The following is a 25,106-nucleotide window of genomic DNA, read 5'->3' as shown; positions in this document are numbered from 1 at the left end:
TCACACACGCCAGTGCCACACACGCCAGTGCCACACACGCCAGTGTCACACACGCCAGTGTCACACACGCCAGTGTCACACACGCCAGTGTCACACACGCCAGTGTCACACACGCCAGTGCCACACACGCCAGTGCCACACACGCCAGTGCCACACACGCCAGTGCCACACACGCCAGTGCCACACACGCCAGTGCCACACACGCCAGTGCCACACACGCCAGTGCCACACACGCCAGTGTCACACACGCCAGTGTCACACACGCCAGTGTCACACACGCCAGTGCCACACACGCCAGTGCCACACACGCCAGTGCCACACACGCCAGTGCCACACACCCCAGTGCCACACACGCCAGTGTCACACACGCCAGTGTCACACACGCCAGTGTCACACACGCCAGTGTCACACACGCCAGTGTCACACACGCCAGTGCCACACACGCCAGTGCCACACACGCCAGTGCCACACACCCCAGTGCCACATACGCCAGTGTCACACACGCCAGTGTCACACACGCCAGTGTCACACACGCCAGTGTCACACACGCCAGTGTCACACACGCCAGTGCCACACACGCCAGTGCAACATACGCCAGTACCGCACACAACTGCTTCTAGCATACCCACGACACACTCGCTCGCATCACACACTCCCTCTCACACTCCCACTCCACTAGCACCTCATACGGTCAACACCTCCCACACGACTGTTGCTCCCACCACCCCAACTATTACCCCAACAACTACCCCCACGCCCCACCTCCCACATCCATCCACACCAGCGCATCATCCACCTCAGGCGGCCCCCACCACACCGGCGTCTGCACAGGTTTCAAGACAGCCTTCAGTTCATGTACCGCATTCATCACCACACTACCTCTCTCATCCTGTAGCCTCATCTACTACCACCACCACCACCACTACAACCACAACTACTACATCAGCTACTACCACAACATCAACCAGTGTATCTCATAATCACATAGTAGGCAGCACTGGTCGTGTTAGCAATGGACCAGTGGCAGGGGGAGGCGGGGGAGGCCAGGGGATGGGCCCAGGGGTAGGCAAGTACAGTGTGAGTGCCTTGGTGTCTCCAACTCCTCAGCACAACCATACTCTCTACAATAACGTTAACATAAAATCAAGCCCAGTAGCGTCACCACGTAGTCACGTTCGATCTCCACATCCATCCCCCATTGGTGCTACTCCTACAGCAGTAAAACCTCCAACCCCTGGTGCACCCAGTGGTCCAGTGCCTGCACCTCCACCAGGCTCAGGCCCGGGTCCGTTAGGCACTCTTCCCTATGGAGTGAAAACCGAACCAGGCGAAGCGCCCCGACCAAACCCAGTAAAGACCTATTCCAACACTCCTCACTCAGTGCCAACCACAGCGTCGGTCAAGGTTGAGCCAGGTTATCCCCGTTCTACACCACCCAGTGCCACCAAGGTAACCACACCACATCTTCAGCCGGTCATCCCCCCATCTGCAAGACACTCGCCGAGAGCGCACGAACCACACATCTCACCTTTCAGGTAAGTTTTTCTAGAAACTTCACGTTATTTTTAAAACAAGAACCAGGACTTAATACAGAAGATCAGGATTGCTCTGTAGGAAAGGGGAGATTGCCTCTCTCTTGTATTATTGTTTGTCTTTAATGAGAAATTACTTATTTAACTCCTGATAAATCACTGTTTAGAAAACATGTTTGATCCTAAGGCAACCTTCAGTTAACAAAAATCTCTTCAGTATTATGATTTGTTTGTTGATTTGATAAACTTGAGAAGGTATTTTTACTAGAGTCATCCTTGACATTGCTTTTTTTGCCCTAAGCTACTAAACATAACAAATGTGAGCTGTATATTTAGTCGTTTATAATATTATCTTTATACAATACATGTGCATATGTCTTTTAAAAATGAGAGGAAAATGTCAGTTACTTTTCTTTATAATAGAGAATGTTTTTCTTTTCCTGTTGAATATCTGAGGGTGAGACCTGGGGGGCAAAAATGTAAGCAAATGGTTTGAAGTTCGGTATATAAGTGAAAGCAAAGTTTGTTTTACAGTTCAGCAAACACCGTAGTGAGTAGTGCCCAGACGATTCCTTCACTATCGCGGCCCTGGCCAAGGTGAGTGTAACTTGCATTTATATTTTAACTTGTATTATGAAGAACAGTTATATGAAGCATGGTAATGTTTATTTTAGGATGAATGTTCATTTTATATTTTGGACCAAAAATTACTCCATTACTTCAGTGTTCTCTCTTACAAAATATATAATTTTTTTTGTGGAATCACTTATTTACAATTTATTGAACTCTGGCTGATAAAGGTCTTGCTGTGTTTAGGGAAAGAAGATTTATCCCAATACAGCTTTGCCCTTGACAGAAAGGTAGATTCAGATGATCAACCAAATGAGAACAATTGCTTGTAACTACTTTTAGCTCTTGTTGCTATTACCGTAGGTGAGAGTGATGGAGGTGACAGTGGTGACTGACTATATGCATTGATGATGTAACCATTATTATTACCATGTTCACCAATAGTTAAAATACGTCAACACAATAATTACTACTGCTAATCACTCCCTCACACCCCACTCCAGCGTCCAGCCATCAATTGTCACCACCACTATCATCATCATTATAATCAACTGCTGTCACCTCTTTCATCAGTAGTACCAATAATGATAATTCGACCAACATTTATTGACACCATCACTAATGCAAGAAGACGGAAAAACTGTCCTGCAGAGTTTAGCAAAATATTATAAATACAATCCGTATGATTAATAGCAAGTTAATGAAGTATTACGATGTCCATGTGTTTCCAGCCCAGTATCAAGCTTGCCATCTACCAGTTCTGCCAGATTGTCTCTGAACCGGCCTCCGCTGCCCCTGCCGTCGTTCTCCCTGGCACCACCTCCAGTCTCGGCTCCCCTGCCGCCCACGGGCATGTTCGCACCGCCGCTTCCTCCATCGCAGCAGCTTACCTCCTCTCCACTCCTCCCTCCCTCTCACATCACCTCAGACCCTCTAGGTGAGGCACTTCTTCGACCAGGAGGTTGAGGTCAACCGCTCCTCCGTAAACATTGTTTCGTGATGTTAGGTGTAGAGAAGGAACTGTAAAAAATATACTTCAGGTTTAAGAAATTATAGTTTTGGATAAACTCGAGGTAATTTCATGGTCGTGTGATGTTAGGTTTTGCTATCAGTTGATATAAGAGAAAAAAATAGAATTTATGTCTGTTCAAAGGCTCTTCATAAATATCATAAAATTATCTGACCAAACCAACTATTGCATGTAAATTATAGTGAATTAAAGCAGCAGAACTTGCTTATTTCCAAAGTGTAATCTAGATAGTGTATACGAATTTTCATTTTCATTTTGCTAGTTTTTTTCCTCCTCTCTACATTATAAGTATTATCAAAGATAAGTAAACAGTTGTGTTCCAGTGAGATAAGAAAAAAAGAAAGACATTAATAAAAAATGTGCACACTTGTGTCCGCAGCACATGAACTCCGATATCCACAATTCCATGCACCCACACTCTTCCACCCAGGTACACAAGTGCTCTTGCAAATACAGACTCACTCTATCCCACATCTTTCAATCTATATCTTTATCCATATGTATATTTTGTAATATGGTTGTACACACAGATACATATATGCATATACATATATACATATGTATACATGCATACATATGTTTATATGTACATGTACATATATATATATATATATATATATATATATATATATATATATATATATATATATATATATATATATATATGTATGTATAGACACACACACACACACACACACACACACACACACACACACACACACACACACACACACACACACACACACACACACACACACACACACACACACACTTGTTTATTTGTTTATTTAATTATTGATTTATTGATTTATATGTAAGATTTAGATAAATGTCACACCCATGGGAAGGTTTCACTTATCAAGGGTTGTCTCCATGTCCACAGGCCAAGCAGATCTTCTGCGTAGGGAGTTAGATTCCAGGTTTTTGGCTCAGCAAGAAAGAAGCTTAGGCTTAGGGCCTGGTTTAGGAAGCCTGACTGCTCCCCCAGCCTTCTTGCGCACTGAAATGCACCATCACCAACACCAGCATACGCATGTCCATCAACACCTGCTGCAGCACATGGGGCCGCCTCCTCCACTTCCTCCTCCTGGGACATCAGGGCTCTTCTCCCATTCAGCAACACCCTCCTTGGTAAGTTTATTCCCGTGTGTTCAATATTCGATGCATGATTTAACCCGTGCGATTGCATAGAGATGAAAAAACATTGTATGAAATCGTGGGATTTTCTCAAGAGAACGCTGTGTATTTTTATGTATTGACTTATCTTTATCCAACCAGTTTAAGGAGGTGAACAAAGTTGGACTGGAAAGTAGTCTGTACCAGCCGGGTGGCAGCCTCGGGAGTAGCTATCCTCCAGGGCTGACCCCAATCGTTCATCCCCCTACCTCAACCTTTGCGCCTCCCTCTCATCTGTCGTCTGTTCCTCCCAAGGTAAGCTTTTGTCTGTTGGGGTACAATGTTTTTCTTTGATTATATTGAAGAGAAAATAATGTCTTGTGAGAGATGAAAAAAAATAAGAGTTGGAAATGTGTTTTTAATCATGTTTCAAATTCCATTTACAGATAGGAGAACCAAGCCAACGGAAACCAGTGGTATGCTTTGTTCATTCTTCTTTCTTGTGCATAATGTAGTTACTGAGTTGCACTCATCAGAAAAGCCCTAGCATTAAAGTTTCATTTTTGAATATGTAATTTTCAAATTCAGAATTCAATGAGACTTCTTGTGATATTTAAAATTGTACTGTCAGATTGTTATTATTATGAAAGTGAATTAGATGAATGAGAGTGAGAGGGTGTAAGAGTGGGTGGGTGACTGGGTGAGTGAAAGTGGGGGATATCATTTGCATACACATAGATAGGTATGTACTGTGCATACTTCTTGTGAAAACCAAATACCAATATTTTATCTTCACTGAGAAAATTTAGGAATACTGATAGCCACCAGAAGCTTTTAGAAGCCTGATAAGGAGCTGAGCCTGGTTAAAAAATCTGGAGCTTGTTGTCAAAGTGCTTTTTAGCTTTGGGCCTCAAATTACACTGCAGAATGAATCTTCATTAACACCATGGGCTGAAATGGCCTCCAGACCATTACTTTCTGAGGATATTTTATGGTAGTCAGGAAACAGTCTGGCTATAGTTCTTCAAAAGGCTTCCTTCAGACAGATTTGTAGAACTTATTTTCTTGGAAGATCACTTCATTCACCAGAAAAAATGTAGTAGTGTGAAAGTGTAATATATAATTACTTGCAAATGCCAGTGGGTTTTACCCTCAAATCAACAGCAGATACTAGTCGGAAGAATAGCAAGTTATATTAGGGGTTAGATCACCTTAATGGCCTTCCGGCTTACTCCAGACCAAGTCAGGGCTGGCTCTTTTCCATGTGGTGAGGAAGAGCATTTGATCCTATGCCCTATAGTGCATAGGGCATAGGATCCATACCAGTTGAACACTTAAACCTTCAATGTTGTTCTCTTCAAAAGGGTGGCTCTGCTCAAGTTTTAGAACTTAAGTTATGCTACCTTGCCCGTCAGTACTAGAAATATTTGTTCACACAAAAACTGCAAGGGCCTCCAATGTGTATGATGTCAGAAACTGTATTTCTAGGAGAGCTAATGATGCATTGTCATTTAAAACTGAATTATATTTACACAATATGAGATAACTTTGGGAGTCTTTGTATGTAATAGTATTGGAAATGTAACACTGAAGTAGCAATGCTATTACTAATAGACTAATTGGCTTACCAAAGTTTAGGTCAAGAGAGGCACAGGCCACTTTAAAATGTCTTATTTTGTTGTTGTTTTCCTGTGAGCAGGGTTCCATTGTGATAAAATAGATTACTAATGAATCAGGCTTCATTGGCACATTCTTAGGAAGGAAGCAAGTGCTGCCTTGGCCATGGAACCATTAAAATCCCCCCATACCATCATCATCACCATCTGCATGCTTCATGGTCTTCTTTCTGTCCTGAGTGTTGTACTGTGAGACACTTCCAGGCTGAGGTATGACCTTTGAAGCCCTCTGACCAACCTGAAGGGTGTCTTTATCACCTCCTCTGACCTGGTGTTCAGTGGTAGTATTTTTGGAGGACCTTTATCTTCTTTTGCATAGTGTTGGGGAGAAGTTCCTTCACAGCAGGTTAATCTGGTTGACTGAGGTCCTTTTAGAGATATTGCTGAAGTGCAAATGAAAAATGAAAAATAAAAAATGAAAAATGCAAATATATTTATGTAATTTTATGTAAAGCAATGTGTGTTTGTGAGCGTGAGAATTTCTGTGTTTTAATGTTCAACATACGAAGAAATATTTTTCATGAGTTCTCTTTTTCTTTTGTAGAAGACGGGTCGCTGGAATGCAATGCATGTGCGCATTGCCTGGGAGATCTACTATCATCAGCAGAAGCAGACTCCAGAGAAACCTGGTGCTAAGCTCGGAGGCCCTGACCTGTTGCGTCCTCCGCCGGGCCCAGGTGTGGGCAGCACGGCTGGAGCGCCCATTTTCCCAACTTTACCCAGACCCCCAGATTTAGGGCCGTCTATATTAGCTGGACCAGGTCCATCGCACCGGTTTGAGTCCCCTCTCCTCGGTCATCACCTGACGCCCTCTGTGCCTGGACTTGGAGGAATGCGATATCCTGGAGGGGCACCTCCAGGGCCATCCGCACCACCGCCATCAGGATTCCACCATGTAGGAGTAACGCCCACATCCATACCAGGACCTCCCCCTGGGTCCATGTTTTCCAGGGAGTCCCTACCGCCAGGGTTAACTGTGCCACAGCCGACTCCTCATGATGCTTGGAGGTTAGTTACAAGACTCGGAGGCACGGTCAGCCTGGCATCCGCCGAACTTGCGTTTGTTATTTTGCCTTTTTTGACAGGGGATTTTCATTGTGAATTTGATAGCAACATTAACTAAGATGAATATCATGAAATAATTGTCCAGTAATTTCTTAGTAAATTCTTGTTTTTTATTGAATTATAAGTTAAATGAAACAGTTAGGAATTTCTAACTAATGGTAGGCATCGTCTTTATACACACAGGATAAGGGCACCCACACCATACGGGCCAACGCCTGGTCCTTGGCCTGTGAAGCCTGATGCTGCCATGTACGAGAGAGAGCGGAGAGAAGAGGAGAGACAAAATCGAGAAAGAGAAGAACGAGAAAGAAGAGAGCGGGAAGAACGAGACAGAAGAGAACGGGAAGAGCGAGAAAGAAGAGAAAGAGAAGAGAGAGAGAGACGGGAGAGGGAGGAGCGAGAGCGGGAGCGAGAGCGAGAGAGACGGGCTGAGCATGAAAAGGATCGGGCAGTTCGTACCTTGGAAACTAGTCATGATCGTAGTATACCGCGCCGCGACGGCTCACGGTCGCCACTCCGCCCCGATCACAAGGACCGGCCGTCGTCGCACCCCTCGGCGCCAGGCTCCAGCCAGCCCCCCTTGGGCATGATGCCCTCCTCCAGCATGAAGGGCGACGGCCGGCCCGACTCGCGTCCGGGCTCGAGGCCAGGCTCCAGAACTTTAGACCCTCGTGTGAAGTTAGAATCAAAGGATGAGGTGATGATAGTTGGTGGAAAGGAGGCGCCTCCCCGCCAGTTATCACACGGAGTACCGCCGCCCTCAGTGTTACCGCCCCCTGTGTCTGTGGGCTTGTTGCCTCCGCACTCCATTGCCATGAGCATGGCCACGACCTCGGCCAATTCTGCCCTGGATCGAGCGCGACTCCTGGGTGCGCCAGGGTATGGCGGTGGAGGGCCGCATTTGGGTCCTTGGGGAGATCCATTCCGAGATCCGTACCGGTCGGCCCAAGAGATCTCTGTGGCCCGAGTGCACGATCTGGGATTACTAAGGGATCCGCTGAGAGAGAGAATGAACTTCGCTGCTGCTGCTCGAGAGGAGCAGATGTTGCACTCCAACCCCTTGTCATCATTAATTCTCAGTGAGCGGTACAGAGAGCAACAGCAGCAGCAGCAGCAGGCAGCAGTGGCGCGAGACCTGTTTGAACGCAGCCATTTAGCCGGCGTCCCCCCAGGGAGCATGTATCCGCCAACGTCAGCGCTACTTCCTCCGCATCCCTCAGTTTCTCACATGGCGCCGTCATTACTAAAAGGTGGCTCGCCTCTGGGCCCTGGCCCACCCGGAGGACCCCACGGCTTACATCCACCTGGTTTAGGATCTCTCCACGGGCCCGGACACCCAGGAGGTCCCCCAGGCCACCCGCAGCCTCCCCCACTGGCACCTGGTTTACCTCCACCTCTCATCCCTTCCATGCGTGGGTCGTCTCCGGCGCACCCACGGCCCCCGGATAAAAAAGATGACCCACGCTGACTCTAGTCATCCCCGGTCATGTTCGGTTTCAGGTGGTGCTCAGCAGATGTACATTTTCGGCTTATTATAGTCTGAATGATTGCTGAGTCAGTTACTACTGCTATTACTGCTGCTGCTGCTATTATTGAATAGAAGCACATGTATTATGGATGGTGGAGGGCACGGCGGCCCTTAAGACTGCACTACAGCTCACAGGGTTGGCTGCAGTCAACATGTCTTTCATGATGATCAGGCTGTGGATTGTAACACAAGTTTTGTACCATACTTGTACAGTACGGTGGTTCAGAGCCACCTTATTCAATGTCCTTTTATTTGACATTTTGTAGATATTCATTGTTTTCTTAAAGTATTTTGTAGAAAAATAAATTAATATTGACGTGACGAAATGATCTGATGCAGACTGACAATGACGATTTGTTAAAACTGTTTCTAAATACATGAGTTTGTTAACAAAAACATTTTTTATCCTTTCACATCAACATCATGACTTTGCAGCAGAAATATAAATAATTACAGAAATGAACATATTTGATATTATGGTCAGGTTTTTACATATTATTTAAGAAAGAAAATCTTTTGGCAAATGATGAAATTTCAAATACCTCAAACAGTAAATAGAAATTGAGTAAATGCAGGAGTCCATTGGCTGCTGAGTGGTGAACTAACAATGCAGGAACAGGCACGCTTCGGTAAAGTGTGTGTGATCAAAATACTGTTGACACAGACCAATAGATAAGTGAAAAAGATTAAGCTATATTGTAAAGACAGTTCTGTCATCTGTCACTTTAATATTAGCAATATTAGCAAGTTGGAAAAGACTAGATAAAATATGTTACGACGTATTTACAGACACTGAAGAGTAAGATCAACTGTAGTGAATATTGGCCTGTTCTATAGTGCGAGACCAGCTTCGGTACACCAGAGGCTCGGCAACCGTGGATGTAAAGGCTGTAAGAAGGTTAACCCAATCAGCATGTATGGCGAGACTACGTGCCATGCCCACTGTAATACAAGTTTGTTAATTGCATTTACACAGATGGTTCTACAAGTGCCTAATCACCAAGGAGTCTGTTATTAGACCTACCTACCACACCTGTTCACCCTTTTCCTTGACCTTTGGAAAGGGTCTTTTGCTTTACTTTATTGTCTCAAATGTTAAGATTTTAATAACAATTTAACAGTCATAACATTAGTGAAAACAAGGATAACAGTATCGATATCAATTGTATTAAAAAGAACGCATTTTCCCGCCAATTCATGGAATGGGGAAGTCGGTATCGGTCACTAGGGCCTACCGATAGACTCCTTGCTGACTGAGCCCATGTGGAGCCATCTGCATGTAATAAAATTCACTAAAAAACGACTGGACAGAGCATAAACCCGTGGTGGGTGGGTTAAGTATGAGCAACAGCACCAAGGGCAGAAGAGTATATCTTACCTACAAAAAAAAAAAAGGTCAAATTAAAAAATCATTCTTATAAAATCACGAAATATGAAAAACACCAGTAAAACAGAGGGTTGAATATAATTGATGATGATTGATAAAAACACATCACGGTGTTCTCACTTTTTCAAGGCAGACAAGATTCCTCACGAGACGTAAATTTCAACAAGAATGTATTTCAGACAGAAGGCAGTAGCAATAATAAGTAAACATCACAGGGTGGGAAACAAGGTCAAATAAGTTAGGGAAATAATTATTAACTCATTAGATAAAAAAGTCCATACGACAAGGCATTTTATCAACTGGAGATTGTCAGTTTTCGTTAGTAAGAGTTAGACAACTTATGAATTAATCTAACTTTTTTTTTTTTTTTTCATCTCCAAAAGGCTGATTTTCATTTCACACGTGACAAAATTAGGCTTTATACTCCCTAGCACTGGCTTACTTATGTACATATTTACTCATTTTATTATGGAGTACCTCCCCCCCAATCCCTTGCCCGTTGTTGTCGTGGGGGGGCTTAGGAGGCGGAGACTGGGACCCAATGCTGGGGAACTCCCCAACCTTGGGACTCAGCCCTCGACTCAACAAATTTTGCATGGTCTTTTTTTCCCCCTCCTACTTTTTCCTTTCTGTCCCTTCACCAACCCCTTCTACTATCCACTTCCTAAGGTGTGAGAGCCGTGCTGAAAGGATGAAAGGCTGACTTTGTGCCAGTCCTGAACGGCCTGAGGGAGCCATGGGCACGGTATTCCCCTGCTTTAGTTGTCTATCCCTTACCCCTCAAGGGACCCTGAGGGGTTTCTCTCCCCAACATACTCCAGGCTTATCATGGCCAACAATGAATAACCATTAACCATTAACCATACCATTATTAGAGGCAATTGCCTCTTCATCAAATAGCTCCACCAATTCAAACTCGCCCGATTCCCTGACCCCAGGCTCTCCTCTGACCACGGCTCTGAACACTACAACTAATACCCCCTCCTCAATGCCGACTAGTACAGTACCCACCCTAATCAACACCCCAGGAGACATTTCTACTCCCAACATGCTCAACTTCAACAACTATACCCCCACAACCTTCTTCATCAACTACCCCATCCTCCCTTATTACTACCTTACAACCTTATTGTCCTCCTCCCTCAACACTATTCCCTCTTCCACATGCCCCCGTCCTTCTACTACCCCCATCTCTACTAAATTCTTAAATAATCTATTTAGCCCAGCCAAATGGGACCGATTTTCGTGATCCCTCCCACAACTTCTCACACTTTCTGCTTTGACAACCTGTTTTCATTCCTCAAATGCATATACATCCTTCACTTGATCTAACCCCTATACATTACCTTACCCGAACTTAACCCATTTACTCGTCAATTCCTTTGCCCAGCTTTGACAACTAATCACTAACTCAACCACCCTTTACTACCATTTACTATAGTGCTACATGACCTTAGATGTCTAGCACATTTATTTTGCTTTTAACCATTACAACCTTACAGACATTCATTGCTAGAGAGAGGGTTGCTTCCAGTGGAATTTCTAAAATGATGCGAAATTCTGTCAAAGGCGTGTTTATATAATATGCTCTACGTACAAAGTCTTTATCATTGAGGTTACAGTATCTGTTGGCTTGTCTAGCGTGTACAGATTCAGAGAATTATTTTCCAAGATAAAACAAACCTGACAAGTGGGCATTTGACCTTCACTTACACCATTCTGCCTACTGCACGAACCTTCTGGAACTTGGTGTCAGAAAGTTTTTCGTAATCAAACATTTTCCATCGTGGTCAAGTCTGGTTTCATTGGCTTCGAACACGGGCCTCTGGGTAATTACCGGTATTCTATTATTCAAAATCCGTTCTTTGCTTTCCAAACGTCGAATGAATCAGCTATTAAAGTGTTGAAAATTGATACAATTTCTGCACTGTATTTTTCAGCAAATATAATTCTAGAAAATGGTAGAAATGAGTATCCAGTACGAATTAATCATTATTCACAGACTGCATAATGTACAAAAAAAAGTTCAATGAGTCGAAGAATCACGTTGAACAGAAACTTGACCTAGAGTGTCGGAGGGGAGAAACTCGAAAGACACCTCTGGATTTGTAAATAACAATGGATGAGAATTACACTGCTAGATAAAACTTTCCGTGGTAATTTCCCTCGCCTTTCTCTACCAGTATGTACAACAACCTTTTCGTGTTTTGCATTGCGACAATGGATTGAACCGTAGCTGGCGGTAATAGAAGACTTTAGTACGATCTTCGCTCCTCACTCAAATATTAGTTCACTTTACAGCACAGGCCTTCAACCTTCAGAAGAAAATAGGAGCGCTGAGCCGTGTACCACAACTTGGCATGCACTTAAGCCCTTGCATTATGCCATCGCTCTTTCATTTACTGACGACCTCGAAATCAATCAGTCAATCCCTGGAAGAAACACCGACATGGCCGCATTTTCCCTTCGCCCAAGCCACGACTTCCTAGGTCGTCCGGCCACCTTTAGCCAGTATTGTTTTGTGAAAAGTCAACCTGAGTTGGCGGTCCCGGACTGTACAAGTTACAGGTCCCATGCCGACCTCACCGTGTAGTTGTTGGTTGGACACATGGTCCTGCCAACTGTATCCCGTCATCTGGCGCAAAGACCTGTCACTTAAGACATCAAGATGCGACTCCAAGGCACTAAATAGCATCCAGGTTTCACTTCCATAAAGCAAAACTGGCTGTATCAGGGCCTTGAAGACATGTAGCTTGCTCCTTATGCACGGGTACCGGCAGCTCCAATTACTCTTGTTTACTGATTGATTGATTATTTAAAATTACCTGCAGCGCCAACAGTTAAGGTCATTAGCGGCGAATACCTGTTGGACTGAAATGTTAAAATATTTAAAACTTTAAAAATCTATCAATAAACGTCTTATGAATAAAACTAAATAACAATGAATATCATATTAAAACTCATATTAATTTAGAGCATAGATATTATGCTCTAAATGTATAAAACTATTGTATAAATATTATGCATAACTTAATTTTATTAAAAGTATTAGTCTCTCTTAGGAAACTAATAAGACCTATATCACAATCCTCCTCCAATACATTTTTTCAGTGTATATGGGGGAGACAACTACACGTGTCTTTGGTCTGAAAATGTTGCAGATCTTTCCACTACATTAATGACTCTCGGCATCCCTCACAGCGTGCTTCTCTTTTAGCCATCATCGGCCCAAGGGTTAGTCTTGTGTGTCCGATTCTTACTCTTGGTCACCCAACTGCCAAGGTCATCCTTAATCTCTCACAGTTTGTTTCTAGAGGTATGACTCCACGATAAATGGAGGGAGCTATAAAGACAATTTGGCTTTTAAGTCAGTGTGTGGGAGATGAAAACGAGCATCACTGGGCTGAGCGGCAGCTGCCTTGGCCTTCCGATCAGCTCGCTCATTCCCACTGATGCCAACATGCGCTGACATCTTTTTACGTGCTGACATCGGTGCAAGCCAATCTTGAACCCCCCCTCACCACCGGATGTGATGAGTTTAAGCTCTTGATTGCTTGCAAAGCACTACAAGAATCGCAATATATTACAATAAAATGGTTTATAATATCTCTAGCCATCTTGACTGCTGCAAGGATGGAATGTAACTCTACAGTGAAGATCAAGGCTGATGAAGAGAGACTGCCAAATGCAATCTTTCTCCTGCTCACTGCTGCAAAGCCCACACTATTTTCAGATTTCGAACCCTCTATATATATTCCATCTGATCCTTGGAACTTATAAGTATGCTTAAGAAATATCTCCCTGACTTCTACTTCGGATATCTCCCCTTCCTTATTCTGAACAAATCCAGCTCGACTTGATTGGTCCAAGGGGGGAATTGGGGAGTTCCAATAGCTAGAACCTTGGTTAGACAGATCTCTCCCGCACCCGAAGCAGAAACACCTCTCCTTAAGGAGGCACCACTGAGACGCCCGGTGCCACCACTGATCCATGCAAAGAGGGCGACCATAATGCCAACTGCTTCGACTGTGGGGAAACGTCTCGCCGATGCGGCTGGCAGGGCCAACGGCAGCGGGCCTTCCTTGGGGGCCTCTACCTTCGCGTTAGGACAGCGGAGAATGAGGAGCTGCCTGCAACCGGAGCTGTAGTCGGCCTGTTTTTTTTGCTGCCCTTCCCGGCCTCCGGGGTTGTCAGATGGCCGACCGTCTTCCGATCTGTTGGAAGCTGACTGCTGGCCCCCAGCCTCCACGCCACCCCTTAGTGGATGGCCGGTAGTGGCGTACGCCTTAGTGGCAGCGGTCGGCGACTCGTGGAGAGGGGGATGATCCGGCCCCGGACGTCAGCCTCGGGGGAAGGGACCGGAGAGGGATATGGGTTCCAGGACGAGCACGCCACACGTCAGGTGGGCAGCACCTCCAGTTCTTCCAGATTTTCTCGGAGAACGCAGCGCCTCCTGGAGGGCTCTACCTCGGCCTTCCGGCCGCTCCCAGCTACATCCTCTGCTTAGCCAAGTAGGGGATTGCCACTGCTCCAAACGGATCCTCCACTGACGAGTGGCTATAGTGAAACCCGGCCCGATCATTTTATGATTGGTGATTCTTAAAAATAAATAAACTATGTGAGATCTTCTACAAGATTCCGCATTCTCTTACCATACGATCGGCTATCCTCAAGGGTGTTGAAAACTAATCTGGATGTAAGAGATCCCAGAATCCTTTGTAGTCTCATGTAGTAAATCAGGTTCATGTAGTGCCAGTGTAATGAAAGAGGTGGTTCTCCACTCTCAGCATACAGGAACTCTACAGGTGAAGACCTGAATGTCCCTGTACAGATTCTGAGAGCTTCATTATGAACTTGAGTCCAACATCCGGAGAACAGTGGAAGTTGTAGATGAATAAGTCTCACATCCATAGTCAAGATTGGTTGGTTAAGGCTCAGAAGCGTTCGTGCGGTCTGCACCCCAAGATAAGTGTGAAAGCACTTGTGTAGCTTTCATCTTTAGCTTTTTTGATGTGAGGCACCCATGTAAGCCTTGAGTAAAAAAATAGACCCAGGTACTTCACCTCTTGGACCAAATGCAGTGGGTTTTCTCCTATATAGAAGGAAAGATGGAACGTTCCTCTTTTGTGGAAATTCCAGTCTGCATGTGCAAGTTGCCATCTCTGCACTCCATTGGCTAGAATACTATTCACCTCCTCCAAAAGTATTGGAAAGTTTTCGCTTCCATGACATGCCAAGTGAAATCCAACTGTGAACCAGGTGAACTAAGTGACAGGTCAATATTCCCAGTTTGAATTGGGAAATGGGTGATACCGACCACTGAAATCTCCTAGGAGTAGAAATGGACAAGGCAACTACCTAAGTAGATGTTTCAAATCATCTATGTTGAGATTATGTGGAGGAAGGTAGATGACTGCAACAGTGTAAGGCAGTGTCAAGCCTATCCTCACGGCCTTCACTTGCAGTGTTATATATTCAGGATTCCTTTGCCAGGCAAAGAGCGGCCTTTGGTTCAGGGGCCTTCTTATCTAGCAGCGAGGCCCCTGTGGATGTGGTGACAGCTGGAGTTGTCACTGTTGAGGTCTTTGGGGCCTTGACTGATGGCTCCAAAGACCTTACTTTGGGAGGATGAGTCTTCTTAAAAGACCCCTCACTCCTACTTCGTTTCTGGTGGAACAACTCAGCAGAGGCAGTTTCAGTATTTGAGGACTGAGTGGCAGGGTGTGTGGTGCAAGAAGTATTGGAGGATAAAGGATGGCGGGAAGAAGGACAGACTAAGGACTTACCTTGCTGTGCAAATCCACATCCTTATTTCCAATACTTCTTTTTCAAATTCGTACCTTTTACACTGCTTTGAAGAAGCTTCATGAGCTTTTTTTGCAGTGGTAACATCATACTGGACCTGGACAGTTGTCATCTCCTTAATGACCTGATGAACCACACTTTACACACACTCTTGGTTGTCCCTTTTCCTTAAGATGTCAGGAGTTGGCTCCATGCCCGTATCTCTGGAAGTATAAGCACTGCACATATGGCTTTACCTCAAGGTGGTACCATGCCAACTTAACTGATTCCGGAAGGACTAATGTTTCAAAAGCTAGAAGAGCTGGTGTCTTTTGTATCAAGCCATCAACTTTCTTCTTAAAATGTTTTACTGTCATTACCTTAAAATTCATTAGTTCCTCGAACAGTTTCTCCTCAGAATACCTCATCAGGTCTCGGGAAAAGACCATTCCCTGGCACTGATCGAGTGTTTTCTGAGAACATGAAACTTGAGCCCCAGGAATGTCGCATATCGCACACAGACGGTTACTCTCGTCTGATGATGAAACTTTGACTTTCAGGCTATCATCTCACTGTGAAGGGATGTGAGGGTCACATTGACACACCTCAGTTATCTTGTGATGTACATCAAAAATATTAAGATCCATGAATGACATGCCATCAATGGTCTTAACTACTAGGTATTTACTATATGAGATCCTTTCAGTTCTACCAGATAAGATTCATGGCCCGAGGAGGACTTTTCTCCTTACCTGGGCTGGGAGCCTGGGAAGCGTTCTGATTCCCATTCTTGCCCTTTGGAAGCTGGAAAGGTTCCAGAGTGACATGAGATGTTCCAGATGGATTGGCCTGGGGATCGTGTAGGTCATCAGGGAGAGAGCTAGTTCTTTATTAATTTGTAGAAATCATACAAATTAGACTTCATTTCCTCAACCACCACCCACCATGGAGTCCAGTGAGGGGAAGCTATAGTTGGGGCTCAAAATCTCCCAACAGCCACGGGGGTAGTAAGGAAATATACTCAGTTACAACCCAGTGCTGGAGGCAGTCGTGGGACCTTTGCGATACCGACTAGACAGTAGTGCCTGCTTGACCCTAGCCATATTTGACCAGCTGATGCACCTGATTGATTGATCAAGTCATCACCTGTCTAACCAGAATAGAGGACCAAACAGGTGTTTTGCTGGCTGCAGGCCGTAATATTCAGCATTACTAAACCTTAGAGATTCCTGGATATACAAGACACACATGGGAGAGTTCTCCCTGGCCAAAGATGGAATGAACCAAGGGTGGGTGCACCATCCCCTCTCATAGGCCTTGGTGTACCAGGAAGCCATTTTGTCTCATCCCTCACTGGTGATCCCTTCAGTAAGGGTAGCCCTCTGGTCCGGCTCACCAGGTCATTGGGACCTGAATCACCCGTTAGAGGGGTCTTGTTGACTGAGTTCATGGCTCATACTGTTAGGCCAGCCCAGGTCTAACAGCCAGAGTCATGAACTACACTACCAAGTTATATAAAGCTCTCTGTGACCAGTATCCTTGCCACAAGAATGTAACGACTAAACAGTTCTCCGAACAATGGCTTTGCCTCATTGTTCCCCAAATCTGAACAATTCTTGCCATAGACAGGACAGTTTGTCAGCGAGATGGAGACAGTTCTGGTACAAGTATTGAAATAAGAATGAGGTTGGGCAGGAATGGTTTTTGTGTCTTTTGAAAAAGGGTATAAATAAAGAAAAAATTGTATTTTTGTCTGTGCCAAAGGGTTTATAAAAAAAAAGGGACTGGGGAAAATTTTTGATTTTGTGTCTGTGCCTAAATTATATACAACTTAAATGTGTGTTTTTGCATCTGTTTCTAAGTATATACTTTGTTTTCCTTGCTCTCTATTGTTTATAGTTAAGAAGAAATGTCCTGTCTTCATTTCCATACAAAGGGGCGTATCTGAGATGGTATCAACTCTCTTGGGGACCAAAGGAGAGACAACAAGGGACAGAGGGGGATGGGCGGATGAGAGAGAGAGAGATTTCAATGTAATCTTTATACCGAATTACCTATAGTTAAGGGCATCCAGAAGAGAATGGACAAATAGGACGCGTTGACAGGGGGGTTGGGGGTCGCTGTGCCGCACCCCGGGAAGTGGCCTTGACCCAGAGCCGTCCGGAGCAACTCGTCCTTCTCAGTCCACGCGGTCATCAGCCAAGCTTTCAGGCCTTCGTCAGTGCTTGGGAGGGAGCTGGCGTGGTGCCTGAGGACGAGGAGCAGGATAAGGTAGACTGTCCTTTGCCATGACCGAGAATGGCTGCGAAATATGCACACGAAGTTCAGCTAAAGCCACTCACCTCTTTATGTGGAAGTGAACCTCCTCGGGTAGGCGGCCCCTCAGGACGTCCAGCTCCGTCTGCGGAAGGGTCTTGGGATATGCCACTGTTACGTCATAGACGGCATCCAGCTGCTCTCCTGTTGAAGAAGATACAAATCAATGGGAGAGTCCGATACAGAGATGAAATGTGTTTCATATTATGAAACATATCAAGCACTGCTCCCTGATCGTCGTACCACGTTCCTTTTTGTGTGTACTCTTTCAGCAATAAAGAGTCAAGCCATACATGCTGCTATCACTGTTCAACCAGATCAACGTAGGAGGTATCCACAGCCTTTTAACAACTGGTGGCAGGGTGGTAGCTCGCAGCACGAACAATCACGTCTCCGATCTCCGCTCGACACAATGTCTTCAAAACCGTGTTGGTACACGTTATGAGTCCTTTCACTTCTCTTCCACTCCCTTCCTCTCCCATAAATGTGTTCTGCTGTATAAAATATATGTGCAGGCACTCTCATATTGGCTTTCCTGAGAAAAGTATTAACTGCCGTAATTTAAATATTTTTTTTTACGGTAACATGAAATGGCAGCGTCTCACTCTCACTCTATCCTTCTGCCCCTAAGTTGCATTACTGTGAGAAGACAGTATTGCCAACTCTAGCCAACATACACGAATTAGCGTTCATCATGTAATTAATCAATTTCTCTTTTCAGAGATTTATATTGTTTCAACTTCAACTAACTCAACGCGTTCGTGATTTTCTCTCAAGCTGAGAATTAACTCCCTGTGATTTCGTAGTTATTTCATGAAATTCTTGGTACTTCATTCTCTTCTTGTACGATTTTTAAGAACTGACTATTGGGAATTCACGCGTTCTTACTCTTTCACTTCGTTAAATTATCTCACTGTTTGTCTTTCTCACAGACACCACATCACTCCTTTCTATTCCCATTAATAACTCGTCTCCTCGCGCACGTGGAAAGAGCTATGGGTAAACAGTTCGCCTTTTCCCGAAAGGCGAACTGCTGTTGACACAAGAGGGATAAACGGAACGCTGTTAAATTGCTCAATGGTGACACGTTCTATTGGCGCTAGAACTTGTAACTCGATTTTGTATAAATCAATTTACTGAATTAACGTAAATTTCTTCCCCTTATCACGGTGGACAGGGGTGACAGATATAACCCGGGGCTGCGCTCTGACGTACTATAGTAGATATAAAGCACTGTAAGGTATTCGCTCGATTGGCACCTTTTGTCGAGTCGATGTGAGCCCATAATTATGTTCGTACATAAGTGTAAAACTAGGGATTTAGGGGTTTAAGCTAGAATCGTTATTTGATTATTAATTTTACCCTTCTTACCCTCACAGAAGTCGCATGTTCTGGGTAAAATCTCAGGTGGCCGTGTGATTTCGTGATAGTCAGATACCCGTAAAGGGCACTGAGTAGAGTGGGTTATTATGTATACGTCCGTTTCGTTTCGGTTCAATTAATGTCGTCCGGTAATTTGGTTGTAGGGATTCCCGTCAATAAAGTCTGACAAGTTTATGCTAGACATGGTTACCTCGGTAAATATAAATTTTGTAGCAAATCCAAAATGTAGATAAAAAAGAAACATGGATCGCGTTGTACCGGGAAGTTTCATTGCAAGAAATTTGCAAGAAGTTGATTGTCAAAAATACACCTAACCTCCCCCCTTCCCCCCGGGCTTTCCGGCTGCGCCACCGCCTTCAGGCACTTCCCTCAGATCATCGTATCGTGTTCCTTTTTTTGGGTGCTCTTTCGACAATAAAAAGTCAAGCCGTACATACTACTGCGTGAGAGCGAGAGAGAGAGAGAGAGAGAGAGAGAGAGAGAGAGAGAGAGAGAGAGAGAGAGAGAGAGAGAGAGAGAGAGAGAGAGAGAGAGAGAGAGAGAGAGGGGGACCGGGGGTGGGAGGTATAGAAAAACAATCAGTTACCCTTTACTGACTTACGTTGGCTTGATGAGCGTCCAGGCGTCCAGGCGCTCAGTCACCCATAGAAATTACAACAAGCACCCGAACGCTAGTGTCCACCAGGGATAATGCTGAGTCGCGACACGCCTTTCCCTTGTCGCCCCAATACCGCGTCACCTTTCCTGACCCCAGCTCATGACCTGGCTCTTGGTGTCAGCACAGATAGCAACAGCATTCTTCATGGATTAATGAATTAAATTGTTGATAATAATTGTCTGGCTACAAATTAAATACAAGAAATCTTTTCATCAATATTATGTTCTGACACAACAATCTTATGTTAAGGTTGGCGACTCTAAACAAGAGCAAGCCGATGCCTTACTTCCTGAAGTGAAACGAAAGTGAAGCAAGAACAACTGGCAACGGTGAAGATAAGGCATTGGAGGCAGGAGGTCGAAAGGATGGAGGCATGCATTTTGACGCTTTATATTTGGACACACGCACACACACACACACACACACACACAGAGAGAGAGAGAGAGAGAGAGAGAGAGAGAGAGAGAGAGAGAGAGAGAGAGAGAGAGAGAGAGAGAGAGAGAGAGAGAGAGAAAGAGAGAGAGAGAGAGAGAGAGAGAGAGAGAGAGAGAGAGAGAGAGAGAGAGAGAGAGAGAGAGAGAGAGAGTGGAGGGAAACAGAGAGATTTCAAATTCTATGTAGAAAATATCTCCATTTGCATACTAACCACAAGAAACCCTTAACTGGAAATCCATTCGTTTACACCAAGTCTTATACAACAAGACAACCCGATATATCCTTTACTACTAGAGTATAGTAATTACATGTATACATCTCTTGCCAAATCCATTAATATATACAGAATAATCCGGATGCGCCAACCTCGTACAGTACAAACCACCGCTGTAATATTAATCAGCCCTCAACTCTCTTCTTTGGAAAGTGACTTTGATCCCTAAAATCTTCCCCTGTGTATCAACACCTTTTCTTCACTCACCTAAAAGTCATATTATTTCCCCTCCAATCAACTTTAACCCAACCACCACGAATTGAAGTTCTGTTGTGAATTTTGTTACATACAGATGGCTCCACATGTGCTCAGCCGCCGAGGAGTCTATCAGTAGGTTCAGTGACCGATCCTGATTTCTCCATTCCTTGAATTGGCGGGAAAATGTGTTTTTCTTTTTAATACAATTGATATCAATACTGTTATTATTGTTGATGTTATGATTATTAAATTGTTATTAAAATCTTGGTATCATTTAGGACAATGAAATAATACAAGAGAAAATACAATAAATAAACTTATACCACAGTGAGCATGGCATGTATTCTTGCCATCCGTGCCGATTGGGTTAATTTACCACAAAAGTCTACTCATCATAAACCACAGACCTAATCTGAATCTACCCTTATTTACCCTAAAATATACCCATATCAGTGTTTTATTAACCACAAACATTATTCTGTATTTCAAATCTATATGCAATCTGCCTGGAAGGAAATCCCGGATTAGCACCAAAGTCTTGCTTGTGGCAATTTAATCCCAGTCCGTCCGTAACTCAGCGTAATCCTGACGACAAACTGACAAACACTTAGAAGCCAACCAGTTAACCAGTATTACGTATCGGTTGCAACATCACAGTCACTATTCCATTCGGACCCTAAAGTCTCATGCAAGGGGTGGGGAACTAAACATGTGCCTTGCTTTCCCAGAGAGAGAGATAGAGAAATAGAGAGAGAGAAAGAGAGAGAGAGAGAGAGAGAGAGAGAGAGAGAGAGAGAGAGAGAGAGAGAGAGAGAGAGAGAGAGAGAGAGTGGAGGGAAACGAAATATCTTTGTCCGAAACGGAACTAAAATGAGGCAAGAAAACGCGTGATGAAGTCAATAACGAAAATAACGTGTAGCCGCCCTTTCTACCTGTGGGACGTCGCGCCAGGATGCGATTTCGGGGTAATAGTAAAGGGTAAAGAAGGAAGGGTCTGCGTGATGGCTGAGTCAAGATATTAAAGGCAGATGGAGGTCCAAAGGATGGGGGAAAATCATTGCAGGCATTGTTGCATGTGGACTCTTCAAAGCTCCCACTTCAAATACTGATATCGGGTGTGTGTATATATATATATATATATATATATATATATACACATACACACAACGGTACATCCAAACATTGAACTACTGATGATTAAATTATTGTCAACTGGTGTAGGGAATCTTCAGACAGCACAATCCCATGATTCATACATCGAACACATCTATAAGAATGAACACCGAAATCGACAACTTCTGAGCAGTTTTTTCGATACATTTCAAGCTCCATAAATTTCAAGCTCAATAGCAGTTATTTTCTTACCCTCCGTCTAACTTCAGGAAATGAAAAAACTGGCAACTCACCGGGCCTCTGGAGTACTTTGATTCGCCAAAACTCTTTTTCAGAAAAACAAACAAACTTGTGTAAAGCAATAAACTCTATTTGATTTTTTCTCTTATATTCAATATCATTTTTAACATCAAACACATGTCAACACAAGTATTTGGTGTCAGGTGATTGTAATAAAAAAGATACTTGGACAATCAAAGTATTCCAGGGACCAGACTGAGTTGCCAGTTGTTGTTTTCCGAATAAGCCTTAAGACGAAAAAAAAGAAAATGCATAGATACTCTAATTTCAAAAATGCCCCCCCCCCCCAAAAAAAAAAAAAAAAAAAAAAAAATAGGTCACGGCTTAACAGCTATACGAACTGCAGACCCAAATATTACAGACAAATATTACTCTCCATTACATAAATGGATTCTAGACCCATGTAGAACATATATAAACACTCAATAACTCTATGAGAACATTAACAACATCTCTAAAATCAACCATAAGTACAATACCCATTGAAGATATGCTCTCATTACCCGAAAGACTATAAAAAATGGTAAATAACCCAGAAGCTGCGACTGGGGGTCCTGACCTGAACGCATCTTGTTGACGAGGTAAGTGAATCCTGTCGTGCGCGGGATGAGGACGTGTTGGAAGGGCTGCAGGCCGGCCTTCTTGGCGTAACTCTCGCTCTTCGCTTTCGTTTCCGGGGTCAGGTTGGTGCCCTCGGGAAACAGAAGGACCTGCGGAGAGGAAGGAGGCAGGGGTGAGGGCAGCGTCGGGGATGCTTGAGATATATTACGGCGGTTTGCGTGTGAGTGAGGAACAGTGGGTTATAGGTTTTGCTTTGGATGCGTATTCACGATATATACATGCATACATACATATATATGTATTTATATATATACATATACATACATACATGCATATATGTATGTACATAATGTGTGTATGTTTACATATATATATATATATTTATATTTGGATGAATGAATGAATGAATGAATGAATGAATGGATATATATCATGTAGACACACACACACACACATTTATATATATATAGACTCTGTACACACATATTTATGTATATATATATAGCTCAGTGGTTAGAGCACTAGACTCCGACCCTCGTGGTCCCAAGTTCGATTGAAAATGCCTGCGCTCTGACTGCTGGCTCGAGCCCGAGAAAACGACATATAGCCTTGAGAAGTCAAACGCAGGTGTCGTAGGGGAAGTCACCGCCGTGGCACAGGTGTTAGCGCGCCGAACCGCAGTTGATTAGGAAGGGCATCCCCAATCAGGCAAGGGTGGCATTGCCATATAACCTCTCAGTAGTAAACTGAAAGAGGCCTATGTCATGCAGTGGAATGAATGGCTGTTGAAAAAAAATATATATATATACCATGTACACACACACACACACACACACACACACACACACACACACACACACACACACACACACACACACACGTATATATATACACATATATGTATCTGTGTGTGTGTGTGTGCGCGCATGCGGAGAGAGAGAGAAAAAAACGAGTTGGGAGCTACTCCCCCCTACCCTCTGACGACCTAACTACCCAAAATTTGGAATTTCAGTGAACAGAAGCCTTCATGCGTGTGACCGTACTTCCGCATGGCACGTTTCTGGGCGACACTGACTGGCTTTAGGATTGCCTGCCAAGCGGCGCCCCACGCGGTCTTCCAGGATGCGGCAAATAAGGGTAAATCATTGCTTATTGAGTTTACTTTGGATGTAAATGTGATGTTTCCAGCTTAGTTTCTCATCTATTGTAATACCTAGGAGTGTAGTGCTGTATTTCCTTGTGAAGAGTCTGTAGTCTTCTAGCGCTGGATTTACAGTAGATGGAAAACTTTTGTTACGATTGAAAATTATATAATTATATAATGGAATTTAATCAATACTGATAGACTTTGTTGAATAGTGTTTGCCCCACTATTTCAATTTATTAATTTTTACTCGGAAACCAAAAAAGTTTTTTTTTTTTTTTAGTTTGTTATATGCAATTCTCTCCAGAATTTGGGTCATTACGAAGAGCTCTGACACAGGGCGGAAATTACGGATGTCACTGATTGATCCTGATTAGAATATGGGAGTCGTCTTTGCAATTTTGAGGCGACGCGGAAATGCCGTGTGGAACAGTTACACGAACGACGGAATAAGCACCCGGCGAATGGCAGAACAGGCATCAAAAGAAAGGGCAGGAAGTGACCATAACGAGGGAGGAATTCTTTAACCGCCTGACGTCTCGCAGAGTCGATAACTGCAATGGTCAACAGGGAACAAGAATGTCGAGGACCCCAAAACCCTGGTATGTATTCATATCATAAGGAATATTTCGTGTTAGGTTTCTTACTGAATTTCCGATGTAGTTATTAAAGCTCCTGGCAACGTAGAATGATTCATTTGTGTCCTTTCCATCCATAACCCTGTTTTGAATAAAGTTTTTGCATTTCTTTTTTCTTTTTTTCAGCTCACTGCTTAAAATCCGTCATTGATTTTTTATTGAGTTTATCATAATGATTAGCGCGATTTTTTCCAGCTGCTCGCTCAAGGTAACTGGCTGTTTAGCGTACTAACGACGTAATTTCGTTTTATTAGTATTTAATACGTTGTTTTCGGACGCTACATAAAGCTTATCAAAAGTTTTCTTCGTTACTAATTTCGTTTGAACGGGAGAGGTTTTGTTTTAAGGCAAAATTCTTTACGTCTTGTTCACTAAATACGATATTCTGATATTGTTTG

At 43.8% G+C, this 25,106-nt stretch overlaps 2 protein-coding genes across 3 annotated transcripts in view; one reads left to right on the top strand and one right to left on the bottom strand.

Annotated features, from left to right (window-relative positions):
• Positions 1-460: 460 nt before the first annotated feature.
• LOC125047883 (autism susceptibility gene 2 protein-like) lies at positions 461-8,907 on the top strand. The gene is made up of 9 exons (XM_047646466.1): positions 461-1,535; positions 2,067-2,129; positions 2,834-3,039; positions 4,016-4,263; positions 4,411-4,563; positions 4,695-4,724; positions 6,006-6,134; positions 6,469-6,932; positions 7,152-8,907. The coding sequence occupies exons 1-9, from the start codon at positions 1,051-1,053 to the stop codon at positions 8,455-8,457; spliced, it is 3,084 nt and encodes a 1,027-aa protein (XP_047502422.1). The 5' UTR covers positions 461-1,050; the 3' UTR covers positions 8,458-8,907.
• An 8,585-nt stretch (positions 8,908-17,492) lies between these two features.
• LOC125026730 (lysocardiolipin acyltransferase 1-like) overlaps positions 17,493-25,106 on the bottom strand; it is a 32,510-nt gene continuing 24,896 nt past the window's right edge. For both annotated transcript variants that reach the window (XM_047615355.1, XM_047615354.1), the window contains exons 6-8: positions 22,925-23,075; positions 18,031-18,148; positions 17,493-17,936 (exon numbers count right to left, since the gene is read on the bottom strand). In XM_047615355.1, the coding sequence (XP_047471311.1) occupies positions 17,729-17,936; positions 18,031-18,148; positions 22,925-23,075 (477 nt within the window). In that variant the 3' untranslated portion in view covers positions 17,493-17,728. The remainder of the gene's footprint in view (positions 17,937-18,030; positions 18,149-22,924; positions 23,076-25,106) is intronic.

This window comes from Penaeus chinensis, chromosome 1 (assembly GCF_019202785.1).
Source record: "Penaeus chinensis breed Huanghai No. 1 chromosome 1, ASM1920278v2, whole genome shotgun sequence".
Classification (NCBI taxonomy): Eukaryota; Metazoa; Arthropoda; class Malacostraca; order Decapoda; family Penaeidae; genus Penaeus; species Penaeus chinensis.
The sequence above is the reverse complement of the archived record's forward strand: the minus strand, read 5'-3'. Positions and strand labels throughout refer to the sequence as shown.